Source organism: Drosophila novamexicana, unplaced genomic scaffold (genome assembly GCF_003285875.2).
Source record: "Drosophila novamexicana strain 15010-1031.04,08,12 unplaced genomic scaffold, DnovRS2.1 tig00000960-arrow-arrow-pilon, whole genome shotgun sequence".
Classification (NCBI taxonomy): domain Eukaryota; kingdom Metazoa; phylum Arthropoda; class Insecta; order Diptera; family Drosophilidae; genus Drosophila; species Drosophila novamexicana.
In genome coordinates this window covers 2,000,093-2,018,890 of record NW_020824833.1, presented here as the reverse complement: position 1 = coordinate 2,018,890, position 18,798 = coordinate 2,000,093, and the positions used below count along the sequence as shown (strand labels likewise).

Below are 18,798 nucleotides of genomic sequence, written 5' to 3'. Positions count from 1 at the left end.
TGTGGAATAGGGAAACACTGGCATATATTCGCTTACGAATATTTTTTAGATCGACGCAAAGGGTACAAAATGATTGATTGGTTTCCGAAAGCAAATATTTCTAGTAGGGTTTTACTTGTTCAAGATACTAGAATTTGTGCGGTATTTTTAATATGCTTTAATGTAGACATTTCAGTATAATTGCTTTCACGATATATCTTGCTTTCAATCATATACAATCTTGAATTGCTGTCTTAGGCAGATGAAGAAGCCCCAAATGACTGTTGTTGTTCTTTTAAATAACTTAAATGTCAAATAATATTTTATTCGATGGGGATCGATAACGCGATAACAATCGCGCAAAGAGCTGCTCAAACGATACTATCGATAACCGATACTTTTGATGAAAAATAAACAAAACGTGAATAGGAGAGAAGGAGGACTGACAATTTAAACAAAACAAGCAGCCAAACAACAAATGTTGCGCAACCGACTGCTGCCACTGCGATATGCCACGAGCAGTGCTCAGCCCCAGCTCCAGCTCCAGCTCCAATTGGCACAGATCAGCGCGTGGCAGCGTACAAAGAGCAGCAACGCGGGCAGCACGAATGCAACGCGCCAGAGCAAGATTCTGGGCAAGCTGTTTGGCAACCGGGTGGCGGGCACAAAGAAGCGCTGGTATCCCAGCCATGATGCCAGCGGCAGCAGCTCGGGCAGCGGCTATCAGCCGCCGAGCGTTGTTTTTCAGGCATCGCAATTTGGCAAAAGCAATTCGCCCGGCTCCAAGCACAATACACGTCGCATGTCCGTGCTGAACAAGCTGTTTATGACGCACATCACCGACCTGTTGGCTACTGGGGAGGCGGCCGAGTCCATACTGGGCCGTGGCCTGCAGGTGTCGCGCGTGAAGATCAGCTCGGACTTCTCCTGCATCAATGTCTATTGGCTGGGCACCGGGCAGCTGCACAACGATGCCCAGCTGGACGCGAATCTGTCACGTTGCAGCGGCCAGCTGCGCCACGAGCTCTCCCAGCTGCGGCTCATGGGCGAGGTGCCACGCATCAAGTTTGTGCGCGACAAAACTGGCAGCAATATCAACAGCGTCGAGGGAATTCTGCGCACGCTTAACCTGAGCCAGCCGGAGAAGGAGACGGAGACGGAGGAGCAGGACGGGCAGCAGCATTCAACTTATGATACGGCACAGACGGCGCGACTAGAATTTTATGGCACTGCCGCACCGTCGCCGCAGGTCACAGCAGCCATGCCCGAAATGAGGCATGATGTGCTCGGCCTGGATCATCGCCTAATCATGGACAAGATTCTGACCAAGATGCGCAAATCCAAGAGCGCCTGGGAGCAGCATCAACAGCAGCAACAGTCCGAACAGCCATCAAGCGCGGAGCCGGAGCTGGCGCGCATGCAACGCAAAATGGCCGAGGCAGAGGCCGAGGCCGAGGCATTGGCCTCCAGCAACCGGAGCCAGTTTGAGGCGTTTCTGGCCAAGAGACGCGGGCGCAAACAAACGCCGGAACGCAAGAAGCATCAACGGGACCTGGAGGACTGGACGGCAGCGGCGTCCACACCAGACTTCGATGAGCTGCAGGCGCTCACGCCGGAGCAGCGCAAGCGCTACACCCAGGAGGACTACATACTGGAGGATGCCAAGGACTATCGCAATTCGTAGTCCTTCGCGTAGTTTCCATCGAAGCATAGAATGTTACTAGATGTAAGCTAGTTTCGATGTCCTAACTATATAGCTAATCGTTCAGTTTCAAATATAGCCTGTTTAACTTAATTTAAGCAGCTTCAGCATGAATGAATATATATCAACTATTTATATAGGGATTTCGATATTGTATACCCTTGTGGGGAATACAATAGAAGGAGTCATCCCATTATATATTCCTGATCTGTGTCGGCAGCTGATTCGATATAGTTCGCCTCTGTCTCTCCCGTCCGACCCGAACGGATCTGAACACTCGACTCGACTCACACAATTCCACCCGCCACTGTGGAAATTAAGCGGAAATCTGTTGATCAAGCTCATCTTTGGAGATCTTTGTCTAAATTGATTTGTCACTCTTGCGATATTCATCACACTCGAGTGGAAAATGAGCGTAAAACTTTTCGACATCAAAATGCTCGCCTCAAGACTAACCTTTGCCTAAGCCACTTGCCACGGGCAATGCCGGGTGTTTCCCGCCATATAATATGTATATAGATATAGATCTGTATAGAATTTAACTTGATAGTTGCTATGCCCCGTGCAGAACACTTTTGTACTTCTTACACAACTTGTTTACGGCCATATTCAAGTTGTTTATATATATTCTTATTCTTGATCAGCATCAGCTGTCAAATTTTAAATTAGTGACTCTTCAGATTGTGTAGTTGCTGCCAAATTGCAACAATTATATACATATATCTATGGCCCTTGTGGCAAGTCGAATCCATGCAAAACTATATCTGCTTTCTCTTTCGCACTCTTGATATACGCACACTGGTCTAAGGCATGCGAAAAGCGAAACAAAATATATAACTTAACAAACTTAGCGCAGTGAAGTGGACCATGAATGCGCCATAGCAGGACTCCACTGTACCCGATTAAACTATCAATCACAGTTTTATATTCGACTCGTACATATTTCAATTTTGGTAGAAAACAAATAAACACTACACAGTATATATATGTACGTATATAAAGCGTAAACACTGCAGACTTTTATTTCATAGAAATAAACGTTTCAACTCTTCTATTTTTTTTTTTGTTGTATATTTGTCGTTGGGTGGTAAAAAAAAAAAAACAAATTTCAAACGGCATTTGTAAGCAATGTGTGCCACTGTGCAAAGCAGACGCTGTTAATACTGCCGGCTGTCCTGTAAGTGAGAAAGAGAGGCAACATTAATACTGATGCAGCAGGCACATGGCATGGGCGCGGGGGGCGGGCGGGGGTAGATGCGGCGGCAAATGAATCAGTGAAACTTGTATAGCATCAACGTTTGTGCTCAGTCGAAAGATGGTGATAAGTTTGGTTCATCACAAACAATTGCCTTGCTCCCCCCACCCCTTCGCAACACAGTTGTTAACATACCTGAAAAAGAGCTGGTGGTGGTGCTGCTGCAGTTGGTTTACACAGTATATACGAGTGATTGGACAAGATGGAAGTGGTTTGGTCTATTCGAAGAGAGCGAAGCCCATGTCATCATCCTCGGACTCGGACTCCTCTTTCTTCTCCTCCTTCTTGGCTTCCTTCTTGTCGCCACCGGCGGCAGCGGCGGGTGCACCAGCGGCCGGGGCAGCGGCAGCGGCACCACCGCCGCCAACGGGCATGGACGAGAGCTTCTCGCGACCCTCCTTGATCAGATCGTCAATGCTCTTGCCCTTGAGCTCCTTGATCACGCGGGTGAGACGCTCAGCCTCGGCCTCAATGCCCACCGAGCTGAGGATCTTCTCCAGATCGGCATTGGCGGGGCTCTCTTGTCCGCCGAGGACAGCCAATAGGTATGCAGCCACGTAACGCATGCTAAAATGAAAACAAATTGAATATGAATATAAACATTCGTATGGTGTAATCGCTTTATTTAATTGGCATCGCTTGCGCTTTTCAATTGAAATGTTGCGCAAGTGTTGCGTGTTTAGTTTCTGCACAGATTGCGCTATTTGGTTTGGCGCAACCACTTACTTTAAGTCTTAAGTTTTTGACACGAAACGTGAAATGCACAGAAAAACACAACTTTCGCCTAGGAGACCTTTAAACGAAAAGAACTCTGCTTCGCTTTGACACAAGAAAGTCACTTCCGCCTGTCAGCACTGACAGCTGGCATCGCATGCAACCCTGCTGTTTGAAGTAGATGGCGCTTTGGCACCAGAGTTGCACATATGCGTCTCTGTTAACAAACTGTAACTGTAGCACTAACAGAGCTATGTTATGTTAGAATTCGATAGGAACGCGCGTTTTCAAATCAAATTGTATGTCATCGATAATTCAGAAGCAAAACCAAAGCCGGTCGAGGCGGACGTGTGACGCTCGGTGCGCGATATTCAGACTTGTAACTGTGCGTTGTCGCCTGGTGTGTGTGTTGGGGCTTTTTTTTTTTTAGTTTGTTCAACCGTCGTCGCCGCCGCCGCTTGCAATTTGATTCTTTGACCACTGCTACGAGTGTGTGTGTGTGTGGTAATAGTACAAATGTGCGAACGCACTTACAGTGGAACATCAAGCCAAAACCATCCGAAGCCGTTACAAAATCGTAACTGTAAATAAAATCAAATTCCTTTTGACATTTGCCGCGTGTGCGCGCTCAAACCAATAAACAAAACAAGCGACCCATATGCGTTGTACCTGGACATCTGGACTGCTCTATCAAACAATTACTAAATCCCATCTGCACATACCACAAGCGCGCAACAGTCGAACCTAACCAACAAGCGATCGTATAGGAAGAAGAGTCAGCAACGGTCAGCAGCAGCAGCAACAGCAACAGCAGGAGCATAAGCAGTGCGTGTGAAACTGTAAACGGTTTCGCAATCGAACGGCAAAGAAGAAAGACAAGCAAAGAAAAGAAAAGCCTACCACGCGTCGTTCGGCTCGTTGCGCTTGTTTCGGCACTCACGTAACTGTGCGTTGTATGTCCGCCCCACCCTGCCCGACGCCTTCACAGTTCGTCGTCAACTCTGCCGTCTTCTTGTTTGGCAGCAGCAGCAGCACTTCGCAGTCGCCGCGCAGCAATAGACAAAAAAAAATTTAATAGCAGCGCAGCCGGCGTCAGCGTCGACGTTCTTCGCTCTTCGTGCGTGCGTGCGTGCGTGCGTGCGTGCCTTTTTATCTCTCCGTGTGACTGTGCGTGTGCGTAGCTGTGCATGTGTGTGCGTGTGTGTGTGTGCGCGCATAAGGTGTGGTGTGTATACAAAATCGATTGAACCAACGCCGCAGTCGTCGTCGCAGTCGCAGTCGCGTTACGCGATTTTCAACGTATTTTTTTTTCTTGTGCAGAGTTTTGCATTGCATTGTTGTTGTTCTTCTACTTCTCCACCGTTTTGTTTTTTTTTTTTTTTTTTGTAAATTGTTTGTTATCTCTGGGATATTCGACAAATCGAAGCTGTTCTGTTTTTTTTTTGTTTGTTTGTTTTTGTTGCGTGGGTGTGTGAGCCAAGAGAAAAGAAAATTTGTCAATGATGGATAAATCAACAACAACGAACACGGCGAAAGCTAAAGCCGCAACTGATGCTAATGTCCAAAATGAGGCAGCAGCAGCAACAACTGCAGCTGGGTGTGGCACCAATGGCAGCAGCAGCAACAACAACAGCAACAATGCTGCCACCGCTGACGGCAGCAACAACAGCAGCGCCAACAACAACAACAACAACAGCAGCGCCAACAACAACAACAACAACAATTGTGGCCGGCAGCGTTATTCGCAGGCTGCGGCCATGGCAGCAGCAATGACCACAACAAGTGCGCTGCTCAGCAGCAGCAACAGCAGCAAGCACAACGGGAGCAACAGCAACAGTTCCACAACAGTTGCCAGCACAACTGGAATGGTCTCGGGAACTGTAACTGGAACGGGAACGGGAACGGGAATGGGCACGGGAACGGTAACTGGCAGCAATATGATGATTAACCTCAATATCAGCACCACAACCGGCGGCAATTTCGGCGTCAGCGTCGAGCCGCACATCAGCGTCGAGAGCCTGAAGAAGATAATAGCCAAGAAACTGAAAGTGGCCAAGGATCGCATCTGTTTGCTGCATCGCGAGAAGTGAGTATTGCATCCATATGCACATATACATATACACATACAGTGTACAGTGAAAGCTCGCTCGAGCCGACACTCAAGTTAAAGTCCTGCTAAAGAAGGAATATAACAGTTAAATAAGCCGTTTATTTCAATTTGATTTTGTTGATCTCATTTTTCTGTTATTATTACATTTACCGTTAATATAAAATAAAATGTGTTATCTTTCGTTAATCTTCGTAACGATGAAGCTTTTTCTCTCTTGTCACACTTGACACACTGCCCCCCCCCCTCCCCCCTCTCTCTCTCTCTACTGCAAGTGTGTTTTTTAAACACGCGCTTTTGCACTTAACGAAACTCCTTTAAAAGCCAAACAACAACAAACTTGACGACAGGCGATAAATTCGTTAAATGTTAGTTTTGCCTCTTTTACGGTTAAACATACATACATACATGCATCTTTGGCAGTGTATGTGTGCGCTCCTTTATCTATTTGAAAGCTTTGCTTAGCTAAATGCTTCAGATTATCGTTTTATGTTAACGCTTGGTTGTGTGCGTGTACTTCGCTGTGCGGTCTTTGTTATGCTTCGTTGTGTGTGTGTGTGTTAGAGAGGGAGAGAGAACGAGAGCGCACGTTTTGCTCTCATTTGTTACAAAGTTAAACTCTAAAGCCGAAGAGATACAGCAAAGTAGAGTTAGAAAGTGAGATCGAGTCGCACAAGAGTGAGCGAGAGAAAAGAGAGAGAGAGAGAGAGAGAGCGCGGGGCAAGCCCTTCAATATTTATCCAAGTGCGAAACAAGATACCCGCTGTTCACCTGCGCGTATAGGGTATATACAAACTGAAGAAAAAAAGAGAACATTTCTCATGCTATTTTATTACGAAAATAAAATTACAAAATAAGCGCAGCGCTGCTGACGTCGCCGATCCAACTAGTTGCATTGCAGCGGCCGCGACGCTTGCCGGCTTCGCCAGAAGCGAAACAAGCGAACAAAAAAAAGAAAAGAAATGAAGAAAGAAACAAGGAGAGAAATAATAATAAAAAAAAAACGCATACGGCTTGTTTTTTAGGCCCTTTGCAAGCCACCAAGCAACGCCATTCCTCTCTCTCTCGCTCTCGCTCTGCTTCTCTCAGCGCGACGTCGACGCGCTGTGTGTATGCGTATGCAGCGCTGCGGCTGCGGCTGTGGCTGCTGCTGCTGCTGCAGGTTAACAGTAAACAGCGCTGCATTTGTGTACAGTGGGAAATGTGAACATGTGCATTTTAAGGGTTTCCACCAAACGCAATCTAAACGTGGTGAATACAGCTTAAAACGGCATCTAAATGTGGTGAATATTGTTGAATATTCATGCTGAGCCTGAACTCGTAACTCTTTTTCTTTTATTTATTTAAACACTGCTTGAACAACTGTACTCGGTGCAGGGCGAAGACTTGAGAGTTTTTAAATGCAGCATTTGCTTTGTTGGCTTTTTGCTGCGTCCGCCAGGGCTGCGCCTTTCACTTTGCGTCATGCTGCAAAAACACAAAATACAATATAAAAAAAAGTTCGCTGATAAGAATTTTGTTGTTTTTTCTTTACTTTTTTTTTCGGTTTCTGCTTTTGCTGCTTGTTCAGTTGTTGCATCTGCTTTTTGCCGCTTGCCACTGCAACAACAACAACAACAACAACAACAACAAGAACACGCTCCTTTTTTGTTTCCACTTGAAGTTGTTGTTGGTTTTCGTTTTTCTCTTTGCTTTCAAATAGCCGCTGCCCGCTGCCCGCAGCTGACGCCGACTGCGCAGTCACATATGTCTTTGCCATGTGGAGATTTGATTGCATTTCTCTTGTGATACCCTGTAATTGAGAACTGCTGAGCTGCAGTTGCATGAAAAATACCTATACAAATATGTATTAACTAACGATCTCGATAGTTTTCTTCTTTATTTTTTCCACAAATCAAGAATCGATCAATTTCTTGGTTTTGGCAATATATCGATAAAGACAAAATATCCAACTTGTTTTTTTAAAAGCTAAAGATAACAAATGCAATGCAGAGCGAGAGAGCGAGAGAGAGAGAGAGGGAGAACTCTTCATACTTTGGCTTTGACATTCACGACAGGCAGGGTATCTGCTAGTCGGGCACTGCTACTTGTTTTCTTGCTTTTTTGTGAGGCGTTGATGCTGCGTCTGCTGCGCTGCTGCTGCGCTGCTCCTGGCTCTTTGTTCTTGGCTGCAATCAAAATTGTTGCTGTCGCTGGCTGCGCTTATCGCAGCCACCGCAAACGCCCCCCCCCCCCTCCCCCACCTCTCCCCTTGGGGCTGATGAGTTGTGGGCGCTAGGGCGCCGAGCCGGGCTCTCCTTTGTTTGCTGAAAGTTCTACGACCACCGAAATGTCAGATGTTTCTAAACCCGCAGAAGCCATAAAAGCAAGCGATACAACAGGATGCAGGGGGTGTTAACCCCCCCCCCCCCCCCCCCCCCCCCCCCCCGCATTTGGGGCAACCAGCGAGCGGCGCTGATAACGCCTGATAGCCTGATAGCCAGACCCGACCCACCACCAGCCCGCAAAGCCTTTCGCTGCAAAAGCTTTCTGCGTACCATCCACCAGAGCCAAGCCGAGTCCCATTTCCCATTTCCCGCGTAGCGCTTGCTTCTTGGAAGCGCAAACTAAGAAAACAGTTCGAATGTTGCATAAATGAATATTTCTGATGGCACTCGGAAAAGTCACAACCACCACCAGCAACAGCAGCAGCAGCAGCAGCAGCAGTGAATTGAACAGTAACAGGAACGGCAGCAACCACCGCGAGACACCACCAAATCCATTGACAGCATTCCTGGTGCTGTAACCAGCATAACCACAAAACCCCCAACTATTTTAACTTTGTATAGGATATGCATATATATATATATATATATACAACCCTTTGTTTTTGCTTTGGACTATTAAATTCAAATGAACCAGAAAGGGGAAGACTCTTCCGGGGAAAAACCTTGACGGACTGGAAATCTAGCTCAGATACGCAATATCTCAGAAACTCTTGAAAAGCACTTGAAATGCACAAGGGCGTTCTACGCGGAGGAGTTGTCCTGACTTATCCGGATTTATCCGTAGTTATCCGGAGTTGTCCTGACTTATCCGGAGTTGTCCTGAGTTATCCGGAGGTGTACTGAGTTATCCGCCGTTGTCCTGAGTTATCCGGAGTTATCCAGAGTTATCCGGAGTTGTCCTGAGTTATCCGGAGTTATCTTGAAAATATCAGTATATATCCAAGACCACGATTATATCTCGGAAAATGTCTATATGAGAGTCTGCACGCCAGCTCTTGAAAGATTCGTGATATGCTCGAAAAACGGTTCGTTGTTCCTTTCAAAATTTCTAGTTTCTAGCGCTTTTTGCAAATTTTCAATCGATTATATCGATAATAATTAAAGTCACATCGCATTCGAACAGAGTCCAAATTCGAACAAGAGCTAAAACTTGAAATACCCACTCGGAAGGCGCCGCAAAATGGTTCAAATTCGCCACCCATTTCCACTTATTGGAGTGGATTATTCGCAATTGGTGAATATGAATAAACACACGTACAAAATGCATTTACACAAATATTTGTTTTCCTACTCTATGTCCAAGTTGAATGCATAGAATGCAATATTATATTAGATGCTTGTAGCAGGAGTACCCCTATGCTGCCCATTGCCCTTACGTGCCTTCCAATTGGAATTGGCGGTGCCATTTCCGCAGTCGCCCGTTAACTAACTGTTAACTGTTAACTGTTCTGTTATATGCACATTATTAGTTCTAGATATTCGGCTATGTAATAATAACATACACACATACACATGCGAGCGCACATACACTTGCTATGTGTGTGTATGTGTGTGCGTATTCTCCAGGTTATTGCGCATATCAGCTATGTTGACAGCGCCGCGACCGCCGCCCCTTTGTCAAGGTGCTTTGCTGTCGTCGTGCGCAGCGTCAACAGCGTCAGCAGCGACGCCGGCGTTGGCGTAGACAGCGACGTCTATGACATAAGCTAAAGCTTAGCCACATGTTGGCACAGGCAGCGTGTTTGTTCTTAATACAAGAGAGCGCGAGCGAGCGAGAGCGAGGGCGAACGAGAGAGCATAAGCAGTGGGAGGAGAAGGTGGCACAATACTGTACAGTTTTATCTGTTGTGCTTTCGCTTCCCTTCATCCCAGTTTGTCAACAGTTTTGTGTTAATTGAATTTTTTGTTTTTGTTATTTTTATATTTCTGTTTCTATTTCTATTTAAAACGAGATGAACAAAATGTCGGCGTCACGGTCAACACGCGGACGGCAACAGCAAAAGCGACGTCCGCGGCAACATCGACGCAGCAGAAACGCCAACGTCATCTACGCGTTTTTTTTTTATTTTTTTTTTGTTTGCATGTTGAGTTCCAGTTTACAATGTTGACTTTCTTGCTTTGCTTTGCTTTGCCCGCGTGTGTTGAGTTTCTCTCTGGCACCGTGTTGAGTTAGCCGCGTTTTAGTTTTGGTTTTTTGTTTTTGTTTTTGGGGCTTGTCACGTTGCTTGAGCCCTGGGACTCTGGCCTTTCGCTCACTCTTCTCTTCCGCTTCCTCCTCTTCATCTAGCTTCTGTCCATCTAATTAACGTCTGTCTTTTGAAGCGTGCAGTGATAGTTTTGTTCGTTGCTCTCTCTCTCTTTCTGTTGCTTACAACTCACAGTTAGACTTTGTAAACACACATACATACATACATACACACACACAGGCAACCGTATAGAAAAGCATGAAATATTTTGATTGAGCATGTGCCGAAAACTGAAATACCCTTCCTTCTGTTCCTTCTACATGATTCGAACTGTTAGAACCCAACGAAAATCTCGGTTAAATGCAGACTTTAAATTGTTAACAAATAAGATAAATAATATGTATGTGTATATATTTGATGACGTAACAAATTGCATAGTAACATGTAAAATTGTAAAAAATGACGACAACTAAAACAGCTCGAGAATATACGTTTCTTTTCTAATTACTAGCTATAAACGTATATATATATACATACATATGTATATCGTATATCGTATATCGTGTATCGTAACGAATTTACTTTAATTACAATTAAGGTTAGGTAGACGAAATGTGTGTATATGTATATGTACAATGGCAAAAAAAAAAGAAAGAAAAACAAAAAACAAAGCATTTGACGTGATTTGTTGTTTTTGCTGCGCAATTTTTACTTGTTGCTGTTGTTGATTAGGGCATGCCCCCCCCCTCTGGCCCCTTGGGCTGCTGTTGACTGAGATCTTGTTTGAAATATTGGACAGCGCTTTGTTCTGGCTTATTGTTTAGTCTTGCTGTCTCTGTCTCTTATTCTGCCTGCCTCTGTGTGTGTGTGTGTGTGTGTGTGAAGATCAGGTTACACAAGACGCGCTGCTGACGTTGCCGTCGCTGCCGCCGTCAACGTTAACAGCGGCTGCTCAATATGCTGCCCTTTGTGCGCTGCGCTGTCGCTGGCTTTGCTGCTTGTACAACACGCGGCGATTGAGAGAAAGGGAGTGTGTGAGAGTAAGAGCGGGAGAGAGAGAGAGAGAGAGCGGCGTTAGCTATAAAGAGGAATGGATGAATGGAAAGAATGGATAGTGTGCGAGAGAAACTCGTTTAGCTGCAGCTGGGAAAGTTTGACTACACCATAGAGAGATAGACTAAGAGCGAGAGCGAGAGAGAGAGAGAGAGAGAGAGAGAAACTGCACAAAAGTAACATAACTCACAGCAGCAACCTGTGCCTTCGTTTGTCTACCTGCGCCCCCAACCCCCCCTCTTACCATAGCCAGATTAAGTTTGATTCAGCTATGCCCGCTGACGTACACCCTCCCCCCCACGCCCCTTTCCCTTTCGCGGCTGAAACTGGGCCCAGCCCTTTGGCTGCCATTTTGTCGTCATATTTGGCTTAAGTACACGGCTAAAAGAGCGGGGCAGAGAGCCAAAAATTCAGCCAAAAATAGCCAAAGTTTTGCAGTAGTTGTGGATAAGATTTACGTTCTTATTTCGTTACGAGTGTCTGTCTGTGTGTGTGTGTGTGTGTGTGTGTGTGTGTGTGTGTGTGTGTGTGTGTGTGTGTGTGTGTGTGTGTATCTACAACTAATGCCTACATGTGTATACATTTGCTCTTTGTCTAGTGTATCTTAAAGATACACAAATAAATGGGCTTATATATAGCTGCAAATCGAATGTTAAAAGGCACGTTTGCGTGTTTTCGCCAGACTGCGACTATGTGTGTGTGTGTGTGTGTGTGTGTGTGTGTGTGTGTGTGTGTGTGTGTGTGTGTGTGTGCGCGTGTGTATCTTTGCATCTAGCAGATACGTTTGTGTATTTATTTGGCGTTAATTATGCCAAATGGCCAACACACAGACACAAATATCGACCATTATCTATTTATATGAAGATGCATATCAATATACAGAGCATGCGGCGTCTGCTTCTTCTTCTTCGTCTTCGTCTTCTCCTTCTTCTTTTTCCTCTCGTTCTCCTTGCGGACGCTTTTGCGTGCGGTGGTTGTATTTGGGGAGGTGTCAATGCACCGCAGCTGTTAAGCTGTTGATCCCACGCTGCCTCTCCCCCTCTCCCTCTCTCTTCCTCTCTCCCTCTCTTTCGCTGGCACATGCACAAATATTTGCAATGTTTACAGCACAGCAACTGTTGATAATTAAAATATGAAGCAAGTTGAACCATGCACAAATTTGTAGCTCCTACATATTTTTGTTTGTTTGTCTTTTCTTCTTCTTTTTTTCATATTTACTTTGAGGCAATAAAAATAAACAGTTAACCGTTAAAAAGCAAGCAGTGCAACAAACATGCACAGCAGTGCATTGCGAGTGAGCGAGAGAGAGAGAGAGAGAGAGCGCATTGCAAAAGTGGCCAATAAATTAGAAGAAACTTTGAACTGGAACTGGAATAGACTGGAATGAATTTGAATTGGAATCATGTTCAAACACAAGATCAATGAAATATGACAGCAACAAACAACACACACACACACACACACACACACACACACACACAAACACACAAGCATATATATGTTCGTAATGCATTCGAGAGCCACTCAATTTACTCACATTCTCACTCATTCATTCATACATTCATTCATTTCAGTTGACAATTGCATTCATAACATGTACATACATTTACTACACTTATTATATTTCCTTCTTTTGAATTGTCCAACACTGAAACGTGGGCGTTCGCTTAGCAATTGCCCCTATATGTAAGCATGTGGGTGGGTGTGAGTATATTTTTAGACTCATGCGAGTATTTGCGAAAAAATTCAAATTTCCAATTGCTGTTTTCTGATTCTGCTGCGATATATCGTACATACATGTATTTCAAGCAAATTTGTTGTTTTCATTCAGTTTAGTTTTCGTGCCTTTTTTCTTTTCGTTCGTTCCCATTAAAACTAAAGAAATTATGTGTATTATACCCTATAGCCATAAAACTGGGTAAATGGGTATTATGTATTTGCCCAATGCCCGGACATTAAACATGAAAGTTGTGACGAGCGCTTCATTTATCTCTGTGTCTGCTTCTTTTCACATTTTATGTACTTATCTGTTATGTTAAAGATAACAAATGTTACAGGGTATCTGCTTGTTCTGCTCTTTCGACTGCAGCATTTTTAATTGTTTTTTTTTTCTCTTTCTTCTTTCTGCGTGCTGCTAAATTGAGTGAGCTGCGCTGCAAGCTTTGTTGCTGCTGTCGACGCCAACGCTGAACGCCGCCAAACGCCTTCGTTTCATTTACTTTCAATGCAAAAACTTACGGCATCAATAACGTCATCCAGAGCAGAGCAAAGCTGGGCAGCTCAGCCCAGCTCAGCGCAGCGCTTACTGTTGTTCTCTCTGCGCTTTTGCCTTTTGCCATGCCCTGCTGCTGCCTATGGCGCCCACTGTGATCTCGTCAGGGGCCGGCCGGCAATTGTGTGTTTGTTGTTTGTGTGAGAGAAAAACACGAGCGTCACTCTCTCGCGCGCTCTCTCTCTCTCTATGACGCGTTTGTGCTGGTGCTCTGGTGCTTTCAGTGTCTGTTTGAGTGTGTGTGTGTGCGCGCGCACACATAAGCTGCTGAGCTGCGACGTCGCTGCTGTTGTTGCTGTCTATTTGCATTTCAATGTTTGCCCTTTTGCGAAACGCCTTCCGGTGGCTGCTGCGCTGCTGTCGCTGTCAATTCGTTGATTATGGCGGCGTCGCTGCCAACGTCGCTGAATCAATAGCTCGAAATTAGAAGCATTCGCTGTTGCTGCCGTTTTCTTTTGTTTTTATTTTCGTTGTTAGGTGGTCGCCTTGCTCTGCTGCGAATGCACGGGATGGGTGGTTGCCGAGGGGCGGGGCGTGTAGCCGGTGTCGGAGGTGTTTGCTATTTTTAGTTGCTTTCTGTGATTTCTCATTGTTGTTTGTTGCTGCTGCTGCTGCTGCTGCTGCTGCTGCTGCTGCGCTGCTGTTATTATTGTTTTTGCTCGTTGCCCTCAGCCCGTTGATTTCTTTGTTTAATTTGTCTTTGTTGTGGATGCTAGCCAGTCGCGGGGTGGCGTGTGGCTGGGGCGGGGGCGGGGGCGGTTGTATGGTGGCATTGCGCTGCTCTCTACACAGACACACACACACACACACACATGCACATGCACACACTGGCTTTGGCTGCTGTTTTTTCAGCTGTTTTTCACACGAAGAAAAACCAGCCTAGCTTCTGCCCGCCCAACCGCTCGCTCATCGATTTTCTATGCAACCCTTTTGAGAGCTTTTGCACGGTGGTTGCTTTTCTTCTGTGTGGCTGGCCAGGTACATGGCTGGACATCCCCCTCAGCTAGTCACACACACACACACACACACACACAAACACATACTTATGACTTCAGTGGTTGGCAACAGGAACTCTAAAAGTTGACCATATGGCTAAAGCTAGTGCCAGCGGCGACTCTGCAGCTTTTTGCGCCGGAAATTAATGAAAGTCATCCAAGAGCAGCAACTGCGGGTGGTTGTTGTCGTTGTTATCGCTGCTGCTGCTGCTGCTGCTGCGGCGGCTGTAAGAGCAACCCCAGCTAAAAGCTTACCCAGCCCCAGCCCCAACAACAACAACCCTCGGTCGAGCCATGATGAAAACCCAAAGCATTTTAGGCTCTCGCATCAGATATTGAGACTGAGACTAGAAACCATGAAACTTGCTCTCCACTTGCGCTGCACACACAGCTCTCCCAGATATCCTTGGCTGCGGCTGGAGCGGGACCTGGTTGAAGACGGGGAGGCGGGTGGGGTTGCATCAGCTTTAGTGGTATTTTTATTAGTGGGCTTTCCTGTGTGCGGTAATCAAGGTTGGGATTAGCTCACCTTAAAGCAGCTTTTCGCCCCCCTGGGGGTTGCCGGTTGGCTGGCTGGTGGATGCACAACTCGTATCTACAGTCCAATTGAGTGTGTATCTATGGGCAGCGCTCAGTGGAATATATTATTAATTAATGTCATAGCAAGCTACTCCAACTTGGGCTGCGTGTGTGTATCTATAAAAAGTATCTAATAGATGCTGCCCAGCCATAAATACTGCTGCGTGGGAGTGTGTGCGTGTGTATCTATTGATATTGTATCCATGTATCCACACATCTTAGAACTAAGCATCTGTTGCACAGCTAAAAGTTTATGCCAAGTATCTATAGGTTAATGTGAATGTGTATCTATGTATCTATCAATAGAGCGTATATCATGAGGTCCGTTCGTGTGAAATATGTGCAAAATATTTGCATTCAAGCAGCTGTATCTGTGTCTGTACCTTTAGATGTTTCTGTATCTTTAGATGAATCTGTATCTTTAGCTGTATCTGTATCTTTAGCTGTATCTGTATCTGTATCTGTACCTTTAGCTGTATCTGTATCTGTATCTGTAACTTTAGCTGTATCTGTATCTGTATCTTTAGATGTATCTGCATCTTTAGATGTATCTGTATCTTTAGCTGTATCTGTATCTGTATCTCCAGATGTATCTGTCTCTTTAGCTGTTTCTGTATCTGTATCTTTAGCTGTATCTGTATTTGTATCTTGAGCTGTATCTCTATCTTTAGCTGTAATCTGTATCTTATGGTGTATCCTTAGCTGTATCTGTATCTTTAGCTGTATCCTTACCTGTATCTGTATCTTTAGCTGTATCTGTATCTGTATCTCTAGATGTATCTGTCTCTTTAGCTGTTTCTGTATCTGTATCTTTAGCTGTATCTGTATTTGTATCTTGAGCTGTATCTCTATCTTTAGCTGTAATCTGTATCTTATGGTGTATCCTTAGCTGTATCTGTATCTTTAGCTGTATCATTACCTGTATCTGTATCTTTAGCTGTATCTGAATCTGTATCTCTAGATGTATCTGTATCTTTAGCTGTTTCTGTATCTGTACCTTTAGCTGTATCTGTATCTGTATCTTTAGCTGTATCTGTATCTGTAACTTTAGCTGTATTTGTATCTTTAGCTGTATCTGTATCTTATGCTGTATCCTTAGCTGTATCTGTATCTTTAGCTGTATCTGTATCTGTATCTTTAGCTGTATCTGTATCTTTAGCTGTATCTGTATCCTTAGCTGTATCTGGATCTTTAGCTGTATCTGTATCTGTATCTTTAGCTGTATCTGTATCTGTAACTTTAGCTGTATTTGTATCTTTAGCTGTATCTGTAGCTAACAAACGACAAGAGCCTGGCATATTTCATCATATCTTTGGCAAACAATTTAAATAGCTTTTTGTGTATTTCGATTACCCTTGCCCAGAACGTAGGGTCTATTTATTTCAATTCATTTGGTAACCATATGCTTTCTTCTTCTTTTTTCTTCAATTTGAAATCTTTTCCCAAACAAACTAAGCGCTTTGTTGGCATTTCTATGGCTACGCATGTAATAGCCGTGCTTCTTCTTTTCAAAAGAAAAACAAAGATAAAATCCATGATATTTTCTTCCACTTATTCTGTTTACAATCAAGTATCTGTGTTCTTATTCAATTAAAATTAGTGTTAAAATTCTGGTAGAGGAAATTCAAGTGGGTTTTCTTAGAAAAGTTGCCTACGCAAGAGTATTTAAACTTCGGCTAGCCGCGTGCTGGTTTTTCTCTTTCTCCTTCTCCTGGCTTTTTCACATGCTTTTTGTCTAATCGGAAATTTTTGCTGCCTTACGCGTGCCTTTGGTGATAAACAAGCAAAAAGAAAACACAAACTTAAACACAAAAGTGAAAACAAATAAAACTAAAAAAAGAAAAAGAAACAACAAAAAAAAAACAAAACAATTCAATTAGTTCGCAAAATCAAACCAGATTTCTGTCTTGGTTCGCGAGCGCGATATCGAAAAAGAAAAAAAAAACCAGATTAGAAAACAAATTTTAACTATGCGCTTGACACTTCCGTGTACAATTTTTACTGATTGCGAATTGATGGGTAGGCGAATGGGGGTGGGGGGTGTGGCTCGCTGTGCTGAACGAGCAGAAACAACAACAACAACAGCAAATCGAATACCAAATTTCCATTATGCAATCGCAAAACGCGTGACGGCAGAACACGAAGAGTTCTACACGTAAAAAAAAACTGCCAAGCGGAGGCTACAGAGTTCCGGGGAAGTTGGGGGGAGCGGGGAACTGTTCGTTCTTATCAACAGTCGGCCAGGTAAAAGCCCGATTTTAATTGCCTTACGATAAATTAAAGACTAATTGCATGTTGGGCTTTCGGGCGAGTTACTTTGGATGAATGCCAAGGCCTAACTGGTTTTTGGTACAAATTTTAGGTTTGTTTTCCGACAAGACAACAACTCTCCAAACTGATGCATACAACTGGCTGGCTTTGGTTTCTACAAGTTATCGTTCGGATATCGATTATTATCGATCATATAATTGTTGGTCACATTTGGTTTGTGGGCAAAACGGAACCCTCGAGCGGTAAATTCTAGATTCCAAATAGTCGATGCATATAATGGGCTCTCCATTTTATAAGCTATCGTAAGATGATCGATATTTATCGATAAGTATAGGCCTCCTTTGTGGAACCATGGCTCTTCCTTAAACATGTCTGCACCTCGATCATATTGATATATATCGATAATATTTGCAGCTTAAATACTTTGATATTGTGTTGCTCTCTGGTCGATTACCGATTATTATCGATAACTGTGCTAAAATATATAAATTTGGCTGATCTTGAGATTATAATATGTGGAAAATAGTCAGTCTCCTGACTTGGAAACTACAATAAATTGTGAAAGATTTCACTTATTTGAGGAAAAAGATTTTACGATGCGCCTGAAACTTGTGCATCTTTGAAGTTCGTAGCTATCTTGCCTTAACCCTTGGCAATGCCTTAACCCCACGCAGACCTCTTTGGCTTATACTTCAGTTGTCGCGTGCTTATTTTGGGCGGGCAAAGCCCTTGTACAGTTGCCTTTCCTTTTGACAGCTCCCAGTTCCCATCCTGGCCAGACTTTGGTTTCGTAGCCCTCCAACCTTCAACCCCTCTCCTTCTCCTTCCACCTTGCAGCCCTCTCTCCTCTCCAACTACACATAGCACGGAATGCCCCTCTTAACGACTAAACATCAGCTCCAGACATTTGGACGTCAGTGGATTTTTTTTTGGGATTTTTGCGCTGCGCTACTTTTCCGGTTTTCCGGTGACGCCAGCCAAGCCAAGCCGAGTCGAGTCGAGTCGCATGACAAGATGGCAACACGGGGCAGGCCTTTGGTGGTTGCTTCCTTTGTGCGTTGCTTGTGGCTGCTGCTGGTGGTGGAATTTCTCACTTGGCAGCATCATTTTCTCAAATGCTCAAGTGTGTCTCTGTGTGCGTGTGCGTGTGTGTGTGTGTGTGCGTGTTGAAATTTTCTTCTTCTACGCTTCAATTGCTTATATCCGTCTTATGCACTGACTCAGGAGTCCTTGTCCTGTTGTTGTGGCCAGGCCTAAGCAGGGCGCAGCACAATAAACATCATAATTTACGTCTTTCATTCTCTCTCTTTATGTGCTAGCTGTGCGTGTGTGTGTGTGTGTGCGTATCTGTGTGTCTGCAAGGTGGTGGAATTTTATGTTGTGCTGTTGCCGTTTGGGTTGATTTTGAAATTACATAG

At 44.5% G+C, this 18,798-nt stretch overlaps 3 protein-coding genes and 1 non-coding gene across 4 annotated transcripts in view; 2 read left to right on the top strand and 2 right to left on the bottom strand.

Moving 5' to 3' along the window:
* Positions 1-402: 402 nt before the first annotated feature.
* Positions 403-1,825, top strand: LOC115765275 (putative ribosome-binding factor A, mitochondrial). The gene has a single exon (XM_030708765.1). The coding sequence runs from the start codon at positions 458-460 to the stop codon at positions 1,661-1,663; it is 1,206 nt and encodes a 401-aa protein (XP_030564625.1). The 5' UTR covers positions 403-457; the 3' UTR covers positions 1,664-1,825.
* A 910-nt stretch (positions 1,826-2,735) lies between these two features.
* LOC115765276 (60S acidic ribosomal protein P2) lies at positions 2,736-3,762 on the bottom strand. The gene is made up of 3 exons (XM_030708766.1): positions 3,663-3,762; positions 3,072-3,503; positions 2,736-2,856 (listed from the first exon to the last, which is right to left on the bottom strand). Exon 2 carries the CDS (start codon positions 3,500-3,502, stop codon positions 3,155-3,157), a length of 348 nt encoding a protein of 115 aa, XP_030564626.1. The 5' UTR covers position 3,503; positions 3,663-3,762; the 3' UTR covers positions 2,736-2,856; positions 3,072-3,154.
* LOC115765444 lies at positions 2,945-3,025 on the bottom strand. Its single transcript, XR_004018119.1, has one exon. It is a non-coding gene; the product is annotated as a small nucleolar RNA Me28S-Am982 (small nucleolar RNA).
* A 1,569-nt stretch (positions 3,763-5,331) lies between the features above and the next one.
* The window catches only part of LOC115765380 (midnolin homolog), a 39,090-nt gene continuing 25,623 nt past the window's right edge, over positions 5,332-18,798 (top strand). The window contains exon 1 of the mRNA XM_030708904.1: positions 5,332-5,736. Within this exon, the coding sequence (XP_030564764.1) occupies positions 5,408-5,736 (329 nt within the window). The 5' untranslated portion in view covers positions 5,332-5,407. The remainder of the gene's footprint in view (positions 5,737-18,798) is intronic.

Bases quoted from the DNA above. Each gene is read 5' to 3' on its own strand.
- LOC115765275 (XM_030708765.1), top strand. From the start codon at position 458: ATGTTGCGCAACCGACTGCTGCCACTGCGATATGCCACGAGCAGTGCT.
- LOC115765276 (XM_030708766.1), bottom strand. From the start codon at position 3,502: ATGCGTTACGTGGCTGCATACCTATTGGCTGTCCTCGGCGGACAAGAG.